At 43.5% G+C, this 17040-nt stretch overlaps 1 protein-coding gene across 7 annotated transcripts in view; it reads right to left on the bottom strand.

Moving 5' to 3' along the window:
- AHI1 (Abelson helper integration site 1) overlaps window positions 1-17040 on the bottom strand; it is a 205637-nt gene that overhangs the window by 162111 nt on the left and 26486 nt on the right. For all 7 annotated transcript variants that reach the window (XR_016441409.1, XR_016441408.1, XM_090039835.1 and 4 more), the window contains exons 10-12: window positions 15145-15297; window positions 12750-12882; window positions 5659-5782 (exon numbers count right to left, since the gene is read on the bottom strand). Coding sequence is in view for 5 of the 7 variants with exons in the window: in XM_090039835.1 (XP_089895961.1) it covers window positions 5659-5782; window positions 12750-12882; window positions 15145-15297 (410 nt within the window). In the remaining 2 variants the exon portion in view is untranslated. The remainder of the gene's footprint in view (window positions 1-5658; window positions 5783-12749; window positions 12883-15144; window positions 15298-17040) is intronic.

Below are 17040 nucleotides of genomic sequence, written 5' to 3' on the forward strand. Positions count from 1 at the left end.
GATTTGAAAACCTCCTTTGCCTTTATATTTAACCCATTCATGCTTGATATTATCAATGATGGCCATCTCAGCCCCAAATCTTAATAGCACATCTGTCTGTTGTGGCACTGGAACTTCTACAACGTTAGAGGGATGAGGATCTAGGATGGTGAATTAATCACCTGAGTTCTTTCTGGAAACAACTGCAAGCATCTGAGTATTTGGAAGTTGTGACAGAGCACTGGATGCACCTGTCACTTTAAGAAGAGGGAGAGCCTGCAAAGTAGCTGGCATGGGCAGCCTGTAAAACAGGTGGAGAAGGGAGCTAATGAGGGCTTTACCTGACCAGGAGAAGGTAATAAGTCCATGGCCTGGTCAGGAAGTCTAAGCCCAGGAGCCACAGGCAGTGAAGCTCCTGACACCAGGCTTGCAGCAGGGCTCTTGGCTGAACCTGAGAGCTCAGGGTAAGCTTTAGAGAAACAGAGAAAGACAGACCAGAGGGGTCTGATATGAACCTGAGAGCTGGGGGTAAACTTGAGAGAGAGACGTGAGGAGTCTGCCAGCCTACGTAGGCTGAGTGAGCATGAGAGAGGCTGGTGCCTGGTAGGGACCAAGACGGTCCAGTGCCCAGGGAGGGACTAGATATGTAGTGAGTCTGGTGCCTGGAGAGGTCCAGCGGGGGATTAGTGCATGGGACCAGAAAAGGTCAAGGAGCCTTTTAGAGAAGCTGGAGTGTGTTGAGAACCTGGGGAAGGGCTGAGTATGCTGAGACCCCAGAGTGGGGCTGAGAGAGATGAGGCAAATGTCAATGAGAGGTAACGCCTGCAAGGCATGGGGCCTGGTGTAGGGGTAGATTGGAGCCACACAAGTAGCCCTTAAGGTGAGAACCACAAAAACCTGGTGGTCATTAGAGAGAACAGCTTGGGAACCCCTAAGGCAGCCTCTCATACTTAAAACATTATGACAAGGTGTACCAGGTGAGATCAAGGTGAAGCTGCAGGGAGAGCAAGGGCTGAAGAGACCCTGGGGGCTTTGCGGCCACCCCTGGAGATGGTGCTCCTGTACACAAGTCTAGAAGACTAGCCTGCAACTCAGCAACACTTGGCCCAATATACTGCTTTGGGTCACTGTACTTTATGCTACAGTTCATGAAACTGAAGAACTGTGTGATCCATACAAATCTCATGGAACTCCTTCATAATGCCCTAGCAGCCTGTCAACGAGTGTTGAAAATCTAACATGGGGATTATGCAACAACATGGTGAGTCTGCCAGGAATATACAAGCACAAGATATTCAAGAGAGTATCAAATTACGTATGTCCCCTCATCCAGAGATATACCCAAAACACTGGTGATGCACTTAATGGGCACATACACATGCTCTAAGAGTATGTAGGGAGATGCTTTAATAAGAGCATTTCTGAGAGCCACTCTAATTAAAGCACCCAGAGACTCTCGTGTATCTGTCCCCCATTGAAAAATGGTGGCCGGGATGCTTTATCTAAAGCTCATATGACGAGCATTAGTTAAAATGCCCCTGCTGCCATTTTTCAGTGCAGAAACACTGATACACATGATGCTTGAGTCTGCTGGAGCATGGTAATTACCATACTCCAGCAGACTCAATTAATCTAAGATGTTCCAGGACATCATTTGGTGCCTATACACGTGCAGCAAGCCTGCTCTGAGCGCTGTAATTACAGCATGTCAGAGCAGCCTCACTGCATGTGTACAGGCACCCAGGGAGGTCCTGGCTGGAGTATCTTAGACTTATCCACTGAGGCAATCATAGAAATTTTACTACTTCATCTGGCAAGAAGCCTGCAGCTAGAACCAACTGTTCTTCCTGTGTGGCATTTTTTACCCATCACTTCTTTCCAAAATCTGAAGTTGACTAATTGACCAGTCTATCATTTTCTACAGTGTCTCTTTGGGGAAGGTATACAGCAGTGGTTCTCAAACTTTTTAGATGGAAGGCACATCACTTTTTTTGGAAATAAGTGACACCCCATTTAAAGCCTAATTTATTTCTTACAGTGCTTACCTTCTCTTACCCCACAACACCTTTAAAAGGATCTCAAGGACAGCACAGCATGGGGGTGGTGCATGGTGCTGGACAAAGATGCTCCGCAGGGCAAACTAGGGAGCTTGGGGGAGCCCCTGAAGGATGTCACTGTCTCAGCAGGAGGAAGAAGTGGTGATAATGGCTACTGGTGCTGATGCTGCTACTGGGTGAAGGAAATGGAGAAAGAACCCTTCCATGCCTCACTCTTTCTTTTGTCTACCAGCTTCCTGACCTCAGTCTGTACTCAAGAGTTTAAGCACAGCCCCTGCCGCTGCCCTGTGGCTGTTCCTGCAGAAACTTAAATGCTACTGACTGGAGCCACCATTCTCCAAGTCCCCTCCCACCAGTTCCAGGAGCATGGGAAGACACAGCAAACAAGCTGGGCTGAAAATGCACGTCACTGCATCTGTGGACATAGTCTTCCTGTACTTTAGGAAGGTGTTCGACACTGTCTCTCATCCCATTCTCATTAAGAAACTGGGGGACTGTGGTGTCGACACCCACACAGTCAAATGGATCGCTAACTGGCTGGAAGGTCGCACCCAGAGAGTGGTAGTGGATGGCTCGTTTTCGACTAGGAGGGATGTGGGCAGTGGGGTTCCGCAGGGCTCAGTCCTCGGGCCTGCACTGTTCAACATCTTCATCAGTGATTTGGATGAGGGGGTAAATAGCACCCTGTTCAAATTTGTTGATGACACTAAGGTGTGGGGGGATGCGGGCATGCTAAAAGGGAGGAATATGCTGCAATCAGACCTAGACAGGTTACAGGGGTGGGCGGATGAGAATAGGATGGGATTCAACACAGACAAGTGCAAGGTGAGGCACCTGGGGAGGAACAACCGGCACTATACCTACAGGCTGGGGAATTCCCTTTTCATCAGTAAAGAGGCAGAAAAGGATCTTGGAGTCATCACTGATGCCAAGATGAACATGGGCTGGCAGTGTGGGAATGCAGTCAGGAAGGCCAACCACACCTTGTCATGCATCCACAGATGCATCTCAAGCAGGTACAAGAAGGTGATCCTCCCCCTCTATGCGGCACTGGTCAGGCCACAGCTGGAGTACTGCGTCCAGTTCTAGGCGCCGCACTTCAAGAGGGAGTGTGGCGCCCATGGAGTGAGCAACATGGAGACGGTCCAGAGGAGGGCCACTCACACAAGCAGGGGCAGCAGGGCAGGCCCTATGAGGAGAGACTACAGGACCTGAACCTGTTCAGCCTCCACAAGAGAAGGGTGAGGGGAGATCTAGTGGCCTGTTACAAACTAGTCAGAGGGGACCAGCAGGCACTGGGGAAGTCCCTGCTCCCCCGAGCACTACCAGGAGTGACCAGGAATAATGGTCACAAGCTAGCAGAGGGTAGATTTAGACTACATATCAGGAGGCGCTACTTCACTGTCAGGGTGGCTAGGATTTGGAACCAACGTCCAAGAGAAGTGGTGCTGGCTCCTACCCTGGAAGTCTTTAAGAGGAGGCTAGATGTACACCTTGCTGGGGTCGTTTGACCCCATTACTCTTTCCTGCCATGGCAGGGGGTCAGACTCAATGATCTGCTCAGGTTCCTTCCGAACCTAGAAACTATGAAACTATGCCCACTAACTTGGTTGTGGCACAGTGCAGTGCACTGCTCAGAGTGCAGGAACAGTCACATAGGGACTGAGCTTTTCAGGTCAGCTGGTATCCCCATTATTCCCATGGTTCTGGAGCTGGTGGAAGGGGCCATGGGGAATGGTTCTGGGACACAGGGAGGACCCAGTGCCTACTTCCTCTCACAGAGGCTGGGCATCATGGCACCCTTCCTTTACTCCATGAGTATTGACGGTTTGTCTCATTGTGAATCTTCAACAGTGATATAAAGGGGCAAGTATTATCCCTAGAAATTTAGCTTCAATCATATTGCTAACATGGGAGGACAGGGAAAACTCTCCCAGCTTAACTTTCAGGATGACTGAAACTATCTAAGATGTTCTCAGGCAAAGTTATCAAACTCATCCAGGCCCTTGGGCCAGATCTGGACTGGGGCTTTTCACAGGTCAAATCTGGACTCATCTGTGGCTGAATGTATTCCCAGTGGGGCTCCATACACTGGATTTCAGCAGTGGGGCCTGCTCTCAAATTTCCCACCTATCCATGAGCCCCATGGGCCATATCTTTGATACCCATGTCCTAAGGCAATAGGCAATAACTTAATACAATACAGAGCTTTCAACATTAACACTGTACACAGATGGGTAGAAAGTATTTTCATCTTGCTGCCATGAGTGTTAAGCAGCAACTAAAGGACAGTTGGGTCTCTTCTTACTTGTATGTCTTTGGATGGTGGGACACCTAGGTAACAGGAAGAGCCCTAGTAAATACTGTTGGACAAAAAACAAACAAACCAAAAAAAAGCCTGACCATGTGCATATTTGTACTGAGTGGAAGCCACGTGGACAATCACTCCAAAAAGTTCTCTCTACTTCATCTTTACCCTTTCCCAACAGTTAACACTTCCACATAAAAGTATCATGCAACAATTCTTTTGGTATTTTAAATGATGCAACTGTTTGTAGAACTATGGAGTTACAAAATGGAAGCAACAGGTAGGAGTAGCTAAACAGTAGTGCAGTTGAAAACTTTTGGATTTGTTCATAATTCAATTATGAAGTGTCATAACCATATTTTCCTCTTTTTTGGTGGGAAGGGGGCGTTAAAAACCACATGGAAATGATACTTTTAACTCTAATATTGCATAACTTCTTGCATTTCTAGTCTCTAAATTTAAGAGTGAAGGTACTGAAAGCAGTCCTTTACCACAATCCTTATATAGTAATGTAACTGGAATTGATATTACTACCCATATCTGCAATGTAGCCAAATTAAACTGGATATTTCAATCCTAAATTTTAAATGTCCTGCCTTCTGCGTTCAAAATTCCAACCTTGATGCTGCCTTACAATGGAAAGATTAATATACATTAAGAGTAAATACTATGTACTGAATACTCTAAAAGCCCCACTGATTTCTATAAAAGCCAATGAGTATGCAAGATTTCTGAAAAAAATCAGGTCACTTATTTAGGTGAGGGAATATGAATTTAGGACCTTACAGTCTGATTCCTATATTTAAAAATCTCAGCCCCAAACACTGTACTAAGAGTATGTATTAAAATTAACATTATAAAACAAGTTCTCAAGAGGGCTGAAATTCTGTCATAAATTTCTGATAGTGTTAATGAATAAATCGATTATTAAAAGTTGAACAGCAAGTTCGTAACAAACACAATGGCCAGGTACAGACAGAATACTTTTACCAGTATAAGTGATTAGAAGCCAGCCTACAGCGGTAATAAAACAGAAGTTCAAAACTAGTCTATGCCCGTAGCAGAACAAAAGCTCGGCACACATAGACTAGTTCAAAAATGGTGGAATTCAGTCTAAGATCTGCATCCCTTACCACAGGGTGACGTGTGCTCTGTTTGCTACCAGTCTAAATTACGCCGCTTACAGAAAACCATGTAACTTAGATCAATTCCACCTTGAGCTTTTTGAATGTCTGTACCTAGCCGACTAGACAGACTCTGCCTATAGAGGCTTTTGACAAGGTTACAAATATAAACCAATTCCATCATACCAACCTGACAGTGCCATCAGAGGATGCAGTAAGGAGGTACTTATTATCTTTGGACCAACAAAGATCATATACAATGTTAAGGTGTCCATATAATTCTCTCAAGTATTGTCCAGAAGGAATCTCATACACTAATTAAAATGTAAATAAAAAAGTTAACATTTTAATAATATTTTAATTCAGGCATTCAATAATAAAGCCTCAATTCTCAAAGCACAACCACATAACTTCAAGATTTCATATATAAAGTCTTATATAACTGCATGTTCCTATACAAATTAGAATCTTCAAATATGGATGATTTCCATTTCATTGACACTTGTGACAATTACTACAAAGCTAGTTCTGTTCCTAGGGATACATCATTACTGGCATAAGTGAATTTAATTCCACTGGCTCCTAATTTTCAGCAAATAAGATTAAATAGCTACTGGTTTTACAAAGTTAATAAATTTAATGCAAGTCTGCAAGCATCTACTTCCATCTAGTGGTTCAGAGATATGTCACAAGTGCATTAACCCTTTAATTTTTACTGTATTAGGAAACACAGCTTAAGTCTTTAGTGATTAACTATTATACAAAGGATTTTCGTTTTTTAAAATTAAATTACCACATCTGCAGCTACAGAAGACCACTAACATCCCGGTAAGTTTTTTTGGTGGCTGTCACATTTTGTAGTGAAACAACATAACTAAACTTCAGAGTTACTGTTCTTATATTTTAGGGTTGTTGGTTGCAGCTGTGTTAGTCAAAGAACATAGGCAGACAAGGTTCTTGGAGGTAGATGTGATATCTCTTATTAGGCCAACTAAGTAGTTGGAAAAATTTGCAGCACAAACACCCTTCCTCAGACTCTCCCTATGCCTGAAGAAGGGTGTTCTTATATTTGCATTTAAAGGTTTAACCTTTTGTTCCATGCACAAATAGTATCTTTTTCTCTGCAAATCAAATTGCATGACATACAGCACAACAGACAACCATTGTGCAGAAATGACCCAGCATCTAATGAGCACAGACTCTTGTTAGTCAACACTGCGATTTCTGAGAGGAAGACAGCCTGGCACTTCCATCGTTATGCCTGGCACAAGACATGCAAACTAATTCAGATGCTTTTGTCAGAAAAAGTTGTTTAAGATATGGATTAATTATTCCACTTAAAATGTTGATTCCTGGTAGACCCCAAACTTCTAAATTTCCATGAGATTGTTGGAGGTATAGAAGTAATGTAATATCACATCTAACAAAGTGAGCTCTGGCTCACAGAAGCTTATGCATCTCTGACTTAGTTAGTCTATAAGGTTCATCTCTACGTTGCCTTCTGTCTGTCTTTAAAATTATATATATTACCAAATATCATATTTTCTCACATACAAATGCACTCCCAATTATAATATGCAGCTAGCTTTTGAAAGACAGAATAAAGAAAAAAAAGATTTTATCAGAAGGCTGAACAGAGGAGCAACAAAACAATCTTCAGATGACTCAATCTTCCTTTTCTACATAACTAAAGATGAACCCCTAGCTGTTACTGAAGACTGGTCTTCAGGGATGGACATAGGCTTTTCAGCTCTTTTTCAAAATCACATGTTACAGGGCTAAAAAAAATCTAAGCTAAAGAGTTAAAGAATTTGTGAAATAAACAAGCAGCAGCTAGCAGACAGCAACATTGCCCTAAGGAAGGTTAGCTTGACTGATGAAAAATTCAAGACCATTAAAAAGGAAAGATGATTGTTAACATCTATAAAGAACAATGAGCTATTAAAGGTGTAAACTAATGTCACTCTTATGGCAGAAAATGTTTTAATGCAGAATGAAGTGCTAGCGTACAGAACTATCGTGCCACTTGTCGTGAGACAAATCCCCAAAAGCATTTGCGTAATAAGACCTATTAACAGTTTGTACCACCTTATCATAACAAGCATTTAAATGGATGTCCCAAAAGAGAAGGCTGAGGGGGGATCTAGTGGCCTGTTATAAACTAGTCAGGGGGGATCAGCAGGCATTGGGGGAATCCCTGTTCCCCCGAGCACTACCAGGAGTGACCAGGAATAACGGTCACAAGCTGGCAGAGGGTAGATTTAGGCTAGATACCAGGAGGCGCTACTTCCACTCTATTAATTAAGGCTACCACCACTCTATTCCCACCCCCCATGCCAGATTTCCAGATCTCTTGTATAATGTGCATGTCATAGATTTCATAGATTTTTTAGATATTAGGGCTGGAAGGGACCTCGGAAGAGCACCTACACTGCACCATAGTGTATATGTCCATCTTTGTGTAGGCATGAGTCTTCCTTTGCTTGGAAGCTTTCTAGGTATCACTCTCTGACAATGTCTTGGGCCTGTTATCTGTTGTGAGGGCCCATTGCTGCCATTTGCAGGTATCCAGTCTGAAAGTAGGAGAGAATAGCATGAAAAACTCCACAAAAAAGTTCCAACTTGCAAGGCCATCCAACCAGTGGGCAGACTCATTTGCCCTGCAGACTCTCAACATGGTAAGTTCACAGTCTCCTGTGCTCCCTAGGGATCTGGGGAAGTGGGGAGCATGCTGAGGCAGCCATTAAGCAAACAGCCAAAGGGTACAGCCAGGGTATGAAACACAGCAGACAGGGCCAGTTGATGTTGCTAGGGGCAGTCTGCTGTGATCTCTTGTGCTGGGACCCCTTATGCCCTGTGTCTCGAATTACAGGATGCTAACACCCTTATGCATCTGACCCCACAGAAGAGAAAGCATCTGTTCTCTGCTACATGTCACAGGCCAGCAGTCTTTGCTTGCTGTGAGAGATGATAGTTCTGATGACTTTGACTCCTGAAGACAGCAGGCATGCTACAATATTACCAGTGTGTTTGGCTCTTCCCTGGACTATCAGAGAACATGTACCTCACTACATGGTACAACCACCTTGCTTGGTGAGACTGACACAAGATAAGGGAAGATGACTGGTCTGTCCACAAGTTAAAACTGTCTGGCAATAAATCAAAAAGGTTGCAGACTGTCAGCCCTGAGCGGCAGTCTGAGAATGCAAAGCAAGCAAGCATCCCCTGTCTGCTATTGCCTTGAGGGGATTGGCAGACCACACCTATGAAGTGACTGCAACTATACCAGCTGTGTGTTGCTTGCTCAAGGATTCTTTTGAGTATGGGGTGGGGAGTCTGCTATGTCCCCCTCCCCCAGACCCCAACCCTGCATGGACTTAAGGTCCCCTGCCTTCCCTGTGACTTATCCTTTTCCACTGTGAAACGACCCTGAACTTCACAAACTGAGTTCACCATGATTACGGGCCAGAGAGATTGCTCCCCAGACGGACTTTTGGGGCCAGTATCAGCATTTGGAGGAGTCTTGGGCAGTACAACTAGTCAGCATTTAGAGGGGTCTGGGATATTGCAGTCAATGCTGTGGCCCTGAACTGCCACAGTGGTCTGCTCCGATTGGTCACGGGGCAGATCTGATGATTTAAAAGCAGCTTTATTTCTCATGTCTTCACTTGTTTGAAATACGTTGCCTATAATAAACTGCCTTTATTTACCCCTGATGTGTTGTTTACCAGGAGGCTGAAGGTCATTCCTGCTACCTTCTCAGGCAAGGGGCCAAGTGGAGAACTTAGCGAAACCAAATGACTAAGAATGGGGGGTGCAGAAAGTAGCAGCCTAGGGAGGACTGCCACTATTTCTGTGCACTAAAAGCATTATCGTATTTTCTTGAATATAATACACCCCCAAAATTACTTGCACCTTATTTTTGGAAGGCCTCAGGGAGAAAAGTTCTTACCTTGGAGTACAGAATAATTGAAGTCTGGGGTCTCCAGAGCTGGGGCTGCACACCTGGGCTAGGGATGGGGGCTGCATGCTGGGGTTAGGGGCCATGTGCTAGGGCTGCATGCCAAGTACACTTTCATGTGCTGGCTCGGGGGCCATACTCAGAGTCTGGGACTGCACTTGCTCCCAGAACATGGCTTCAGAGCCAGTACCCAGTCCCAAATTTGGCACACAGCCCTGGAGTCAGACCTAATGGTTGACTCCAGTGCTAATGTGCTGGATCAGGCTTCACCACATCCACCCAAGGTCAGTGCGCTGGGACAGGGCCAGCACACAGTACTCAGCCCCTAGTCCTAGCATACAGGTCCCAGCAGGCCCGGCACGCTGGGGGAGTCCCCCTTCCCAACCATGTACCAAATTGGGCTGCTGTGCAGACGATGCACTGAGTGTACGTGGTACAGCCACGCAGGGTCTGAGGTGTGCTCACATTTGCAGAAGAGGAATGGGTTACATGAACATTTTGCAAACTACTGTTTCTTTTACAATGCATTTGTTTGCTGTTACATCTGTTTCCTTGTTTTCCCTCTTATTAAACAGAACAACAGAAATGTTGAAAAGTTCTACCTCTTGTCAGAATTGTGGCTGTAGTATTTAAAAAAAAACTGGGTAGGGAGGAGCTGTTTATTGGCAACTGAAAGTGTTCCTTCTTCCCTATACATCCCCCTCCCCCACGCTCTTGCACTGAGATCTGGCATGGGTTTTAGCTATAGAGGCCTTGAACAGTCACTATAACCATAATTGTGTTGTGTGTTCTACGTCAGTTAGGCAATGATTGACACAGCTTCCACAGCTTGTGTCGGGCAAACTTAGTACAGCTATCCATAATAGTACCCCTGACATGTGGAATTCTGCATGACACTGCTTGCTGTCTCAGGTGGCCATGATGATCTGCTGTCACCAATCACTGCTCATCTCTGGCTCAGAAATACCATTCCAAGGTTTGGAGCCACTTCCATGTCTGCCCAGCCACAATGCAATGACCTGAGACCAAAAGATCTTCAGGACAGTGGCTGTTGTTGCAGACTAGGGTCCAGATGTAGCCATGGACATTCTGTTCTTTGGCAGTTGGTACACACTTGAGGTTTTCCCCTGTAAATACTGCCTTATTGTTCTTGCTGCCAATAAAAGTAGTCATGGCTTCCATCAGGGCCACTGATGTGAACTGTTCTGCACAGCCTCCCTCACAAGTTCATGACACTGGGCCAGTGAGGTCTGCAAGGCAATGTCCAAGCACGGATCCACAGCTGCCAAGGGCAGTGAAAGCTCCGAGTTATGGTCCATGATAGAAGGCAGCACAAATGCCACAGAAATCCAGGTAGGTAGTGAGGGGCCCAAGCTGTGCAGTGAAACATACCTAAACCCTACCCACACAAATTTTGCCACCAACCTGTAACTGTCTTATAGTTTTTAGCAAAGACTTTATATTATTTTCTCTTTTTTGTGTAACTGCCGCGCGGCACTCTCACATTTATGTAACCTTGAAGTGGACTGTTAATCAAAATGAACGCTTTGTACTTCTCTCCACTGGCATTAAGCTACACATGCGCATTCTGTAAATTTCATTTCTTATCTAAAAGTGTCATTTCTACAGAATTGAAACTTATGTAGAAAATCTGCCTAGGATAATTTTCTTTTACATAATTATTGCTATCTGTATACTATAGTTAGTGTCATAGAGGCAGTCCAACAAACATTTATAAAAGAGGCAAAAAAGCAGGAAGCAGCAGAGACGACAACTGGAAAACTCTGTGGGCCTGATCACCCCGCAGACCGGTTCTCAGCCTCCCCGCCTGGGCGTATCCCAGCGAAGATAAAGGCCTCAAAAATCCGACAACAGACAACGATTCACTGTGTTACAGTATTGCTTTGTGTTTCCCAATTATGAGCCGTTGACCAGTTCTAGGACTTAAGGAGCCGGCAGCCGCACCTAGCTTTGGACTTGTTCCACTGTTGGAATGCAAGGGCTGGCTCTGGAACCTCGTGAACCAACGGACACCCTATAGAATATCCCATTCATGAGCTGTTGACCAGTTCTGGGACTACGGAGTCGGCAGCTGCTGGCTCTGGAACCCCGTGAACCAACAGACCCCTTTAGTATCCAGCATACTGTAACTGAAGAAACATCGGAGACTCCGCTTCTCGACTGCCTCTCATCGTAGCTTAGACAGCATATCTACGCTCGCTATACTTGTATTTACTGCAACTTCATTCCAACCGGCCTCCCCTCTTACTTGTAAGAGGGTGAGGCCAGGTGAGTGAATAAATCTTTTTATTTTACTCTATATCTACTCCGTAATAACTTTTATGACTAACATTCCATATCAATGAGCCGTTGACCAGTTCTGGGACTTAAGGAGTCGGCAGCCACACCTAGCTTTGGACTTGTTCCACTGTTGGAACGCAAGGGCTGGCCCTGGAACCTTGTGAACCAACAGACACCCTATAGATTAAGAGACACTAACTACTTACTCTAAGTCGTCTACTTGTGCCAACTCGGCGAACCTCGAGGGCGGCTAAGAGCTACCTCAATTCCGCCCCACAAGCCGCGCGCTCGCACAACTCCGTAAAGCCCGCGGCTCCCCTAAGCGGTGCCGGAGCCGCTAGCCCAGCATTTCGCCACACAACCCACAATTTGAACAAGCAGCAGGCACTTAACCCAGCACTGGCAGAATCAAGGGAACATACAGACACTTAATCAGCGATGAACACCAAGCATGTTGGCACATGTACTTGCTCAGGTTACCTGCTGGTGGAAGAGTAGCAATGCCTTCAACTACTCTAAATTCGCTTTGAAAGTGATGTCTGGACATGCCAATCCCACGACTTCTCCACTGTGGAACCAGTCAAAACACCAAATGTGACATCAGTTGATAGACTAAGTCAACTGACTCCTTTAGCTGTCTGAATAATAGTACCACAGCTGCTGCACTGTGCAGGAGAAATAAAACTAGGGTGCTTCTTTCCTGGGCAGAAAATCAGCTTCTCTACTTAACACATGGACCCCAATTTGGCAGAGGGCTAAGCTGGGGGGAAAAGGTGCGCACTGTATGCAAGAAAACACAGTATGAAAAACTAGTGTTGTCTTAATCAAATCTGAAAGACATTTTGCCAAAGTGAACTAAAAGCAAAATATTTTTAGGATACTAAATTAAAAAACCTGTTAGAATAAACACCTTTATGGACCAAAGGAAAACCACCTTTTAAAAATTACAACCTATATGCTGTTTAAAATCAAAAACTTAATAAAACTTTGGACAGATATATAATAAAATTATGACTTACAAATAATAGGATAGCCATTTCTTCCTGCACAAGTTGCTGCCAATGTTCTTCCGTCATGAGAAAAACGAACACAGAAACATCCCATATCACCTCCTCGTAGTGAAAATAGGTGTTTGTTTGGTATACGACAAACCTGTATTTCCAGGCAAGAACCTTTATTATCTAGTTGTGAATGTTTTAAAGTGTTAAATATTTATCATTCTTACTTACTATATATTAAATTGATTTAAGACCTGCGGATACACTGAAGGGAAAAAAACCCCTCTAAAAAATATTTTTAAAAGTAGCTCTGCTTGATGGTGCATTCCACATTTTTTATTTCAATTCATTTTCATTACTGATAACTACAGAACAAAACAAGGTCTTTAGATGTCCCGTTCAACATTTTAAGCCAACATTACCTCCCAAATCAATTTTAAATATCAAAATAAGTTCACTGATTTTAAGAGAAGCTTAATATTCACCACTTCTGTTTAAATTAATCTAGGTCACAGAAGCTCACCCTTTATATTCTTTAAGTGCCTAAGTATGAATTTAGGTACCTGTCTGTAAGCACTGAAAAAAAATTAAATTTTATTTTTAAAAATGCATCCTTCAGCTTAAATCCTGCCTGCAATATCAATTGTTACCATAGGAATAGTTACAGTTTAAAAAAGAAGTATGGCTTTAACTGGGAAACAAGTAAAGTAGCATGAAAGCATTCATTCTTAAGAAACAACAGTCCTATTTTTAAACATCCCCAGACCCTGAACAAAAATGTAAAATGTGCATGCATTTTTACAGAGCAGTGCAACATTACAAGTATGCTTATATGGTCACAAGACTGAGGACAATGGATGCCCACTAACTTCAATGGAATTAGATCAGGACCACAGCTATTAAAAACAAACAGAAGAGGAAATGTGGAAAACTAACAAAGCGGTTTTGAAATTAAAAGTTACTTAGTTTCGCTGAAGGCATGAGCTTGTTAAACCATTGCTTGTTAACTATTGAAATGGAGTAAAACTATAAGCAATTTAAAAGATCTAAAAAACAGAAAAGAGAAAACAAAACACAACCCATGCACCAGCTATTTCACTTTTAAAATCTTATAGCAAACCATGACTTCAACAAGGAACCATTTTACTACTACAGTTCTATTAAAACAATCACACTGTATGCATTAAAATTAATGTTTTTCATGTAAGCTATGTATTTTGATTTAACGCTGATTTTTTTTTAATTGGATTTTTTTATGCTTTAAAGTTTCTTGGCAGCAATGTTGATAAAATGTCATTTTGATTTTGCTGAAACCTTTCTAGGATATATAAAAAAACCAATTAAAAGGATCTCTCTATCACTTAAAAACAATTTCTACTACAGTATTTATTTACATTTACTATTAAATAACTGCCAAAATTGATATGCACTTCATGATGGCAGGTAAATGTTCTCAAGATTATAGGTTTCCTTCATTTGGTATAAGTATTTTTTTGTGGAACAGAAAAAATAAATCTAGTGAAACATTTTGAAACATCATTAAAAATTGTGTAAATTTAGATTTATGCACTGTAAAAAAAAACTAAACCACCCCCCTCCCCCCAATTCATCCCCATGGACCATTTTATCCTTAAAAGACCTTGCTGTTTTAAAACAATTTGTTAGCAATTTCTCCAATATTTCCTTCTTATTACTCTGGCTATTAAAGAAATATGAAAAATTGGCAGATGTTATAATTTATATCCATCTTTTAGGGTATAAATATAATGAAATCAAGATACATAAAAAGTTGCATACAAAAGATTGCATGTGGATATTTTTTTAAAGGCAAGGCTGTATAAGGTTTACTTCTTGCATTGGAAGCTAAGCTTCCCACAGGGTAGAATTATTTGGGGAGAAATCTGCAGGGAAATCAGATCTCAGACTTCCTTTTGCAGGAATATCTTGCTCCGTTCGTTTGCTTGGACTTCAATTTTTATCTTATGATGAAAGACTTGTTGCATAATATTGTAATATTGTTCAACTTCTGTGTGGCCAGGAGCCACAATCCCCTGGTCCATGGATGGCGCGCTGAATCGCATACATGCTGGCTGTGCACCACACCCAGCCATGCCTGCCAGGCTGCACAGGCAACCCCCACTGTACACACAGGCACTTTCATGCCACCTGGGGTTCTCTCAGCCTCCAGGCCATGGGCTCCCCCAGAGGCCAGGACAGGCTGTAAAAACTGGAAGGAAGGAGAGCCCAGAGACTCTGATGGCAGCAACAGAAGAGCAATGGGAGGAGCAGCACCTGGATGGAGAGCCCAAGGGATTCAGGTTAACCCCTCAGAGGCTGCATGCAGCCCACAGGCTGCCAGTTACAGAGCCCTATAAAATAAGCTTCTAAGCAGACAATGGATTTACTATTATCTTACCTGCCCGGGCAGTTTTGTCCATTTAAACTGCTCTTTTTTCTCTTCCGGACCAGATTCACTATCTTTTTTAGAGACCTCATTCTGCAGCTCACAGAATGATGTGCTACCTTGCTCCTGCTGAAGAGCCATCATAGAACGGAAAGAAGGATCTACCTACATACAGACAAAACAGGAATGGAAAATCTTAAAATAACTCAAGCTTTAAGTGAACTGTAATATTTTACAATACTAAAATAATATATAGGAGTTTTCAAGAAGTAAATGTATTTTGTATTACAACTAAATAGGGACAAAAAGCAAAACAAAACAAAATATGTATTTCTAAGACATCTATGCTGAAGTAACAGATAACATATGCAGTTTAATTAGTATCTAGTATAATTAAGTGTAAATAAAAAGGAGCCCAATCTTTTATTAAACAGTGGTTTAATACTTTCCCTGTTATATTAGCTTTTTCCACGTGTGGCTGAGACTGGAAATGGAGCAAAAAGTTCTCATTATTAAAAGCGGCTAACCTACTTCAGCCCAGCACTGACTTCTTAGATGTGAAGTGCTGCATGGAGGAAGAGGCTATTCAGCTCATCCTGGCCACCTCTGGGACCCAAACAAGTCACACTATTTACAGTAAAAAAAAAACAGTCTTGCTTCTGCGCTTCCAAGGATTGGACGTCTAACTCCAAGTTACATGCAGTTTTAATGATAAAGGGATATTTTAATATCAAGGAAAACACAAGCCACTTCATCTCTGTCAGTCCACTCCCCCTGCTTCCCCCTCTACACATACACACTTTTTTTTGACTTGTCTGTTACTATTTTTACTTGCATACCATACACACCTTTCCCCAAAAAAAGCACACTTCCAAAACTGAGGTACGTGTCTTAAAAAGGGAAAGCTGATTTTTCTTTGTTGGAATAGAAACAGGGAGCAATATTACAGCACAGCATCTGCTTGTTTCTGGCTGCCAACATGGCTTCCACCTGTCCTTCCAAGCAGAAGGTGCAGCCCTGGCATTAATCCTCTTACAGCCACTGTTGGCTATAATTTGTGCCTAAAGCAGCAATTGAGATGGCTCAGGGCAACTGAGCTGCTGTTTTCAGTCTACCATATCTTGATAAGGCTGGTGCTGTGAATGTCTTAGAAATAAATCTTTTATTATTTACAGGAACTTATATAAAGAACAATGTGAAAGAGAGCCTGAGACACTGTTACTCTAAGAGAGAAGCCAGCTGTGCAGGGCACAGCTGCAACTGGGTCACCATGGAGACCACTTGATGAGATTAATTAGCAGGCACCTGCAAGCAACCCAGGGGAGCCACCTGACCAGAAGGAGGCAGGGCCCTGGGAGAGAGGTAAGGCAGGGCCAGAGCCAGGGCAGGCAGTCTGGCCACGGAGGCTGAGCAGGGAAGAGGTGCCTAAAACTGAAAGGCAAACCGAGTGTGCCAGCCCCAAAGACAGCTTGAGAAGCTGAGGGCTAGCAACTGATTAGGACCCAGGCTTGGGTACAAGTGTTGTTACAGCCAGAAGGGCTTGTGTTTTGGTTTTAGTTTGGTCTGGTGCGTGGGGTGGGGACCAGGAGGGCCTGATGCCCAGGGAGGGACTGGATACTGAAAGAATACTCAGTGGTTTGTGGGGAACAGAGACAGTGAGGGGTGTCTTAGAGGTCCCATAGCACCTGCAAAGCAGGTGCAGCAATCCCATAGTGCCCAAGAGGGCAATTATACAGCGCCTGCGAAGGGCATAATGTGTAAACACAGAAGTGTGATTCCATAGAGCCCATGAGGGGTGCTTCTAGAGACCCTAGGGAGGCTCAGCAGCCTGAGAAAGGGCAGAGACAAGGCTCTGGAAGGCAGACTGGCAGCTGGGAACCCTCAGGCCAGTCGGTGGTCTATAGCTAG

Source organism: Crocodylus siamensis, chromosome 1, assembly GCF_052110815.1.
Source record: "Crocodylus siamensis isolate JL-2025a chromosome 1, ASM5211081v1, whole genome shotgun sequence".
In the NCBI taxonomy this organism is placed as follows: domain Eukaryota; kingdom Metazoa; phylum Chordata; order Crocodylia; family Crocodylidae; genus Crocodylus; species Crocodylus siamensis.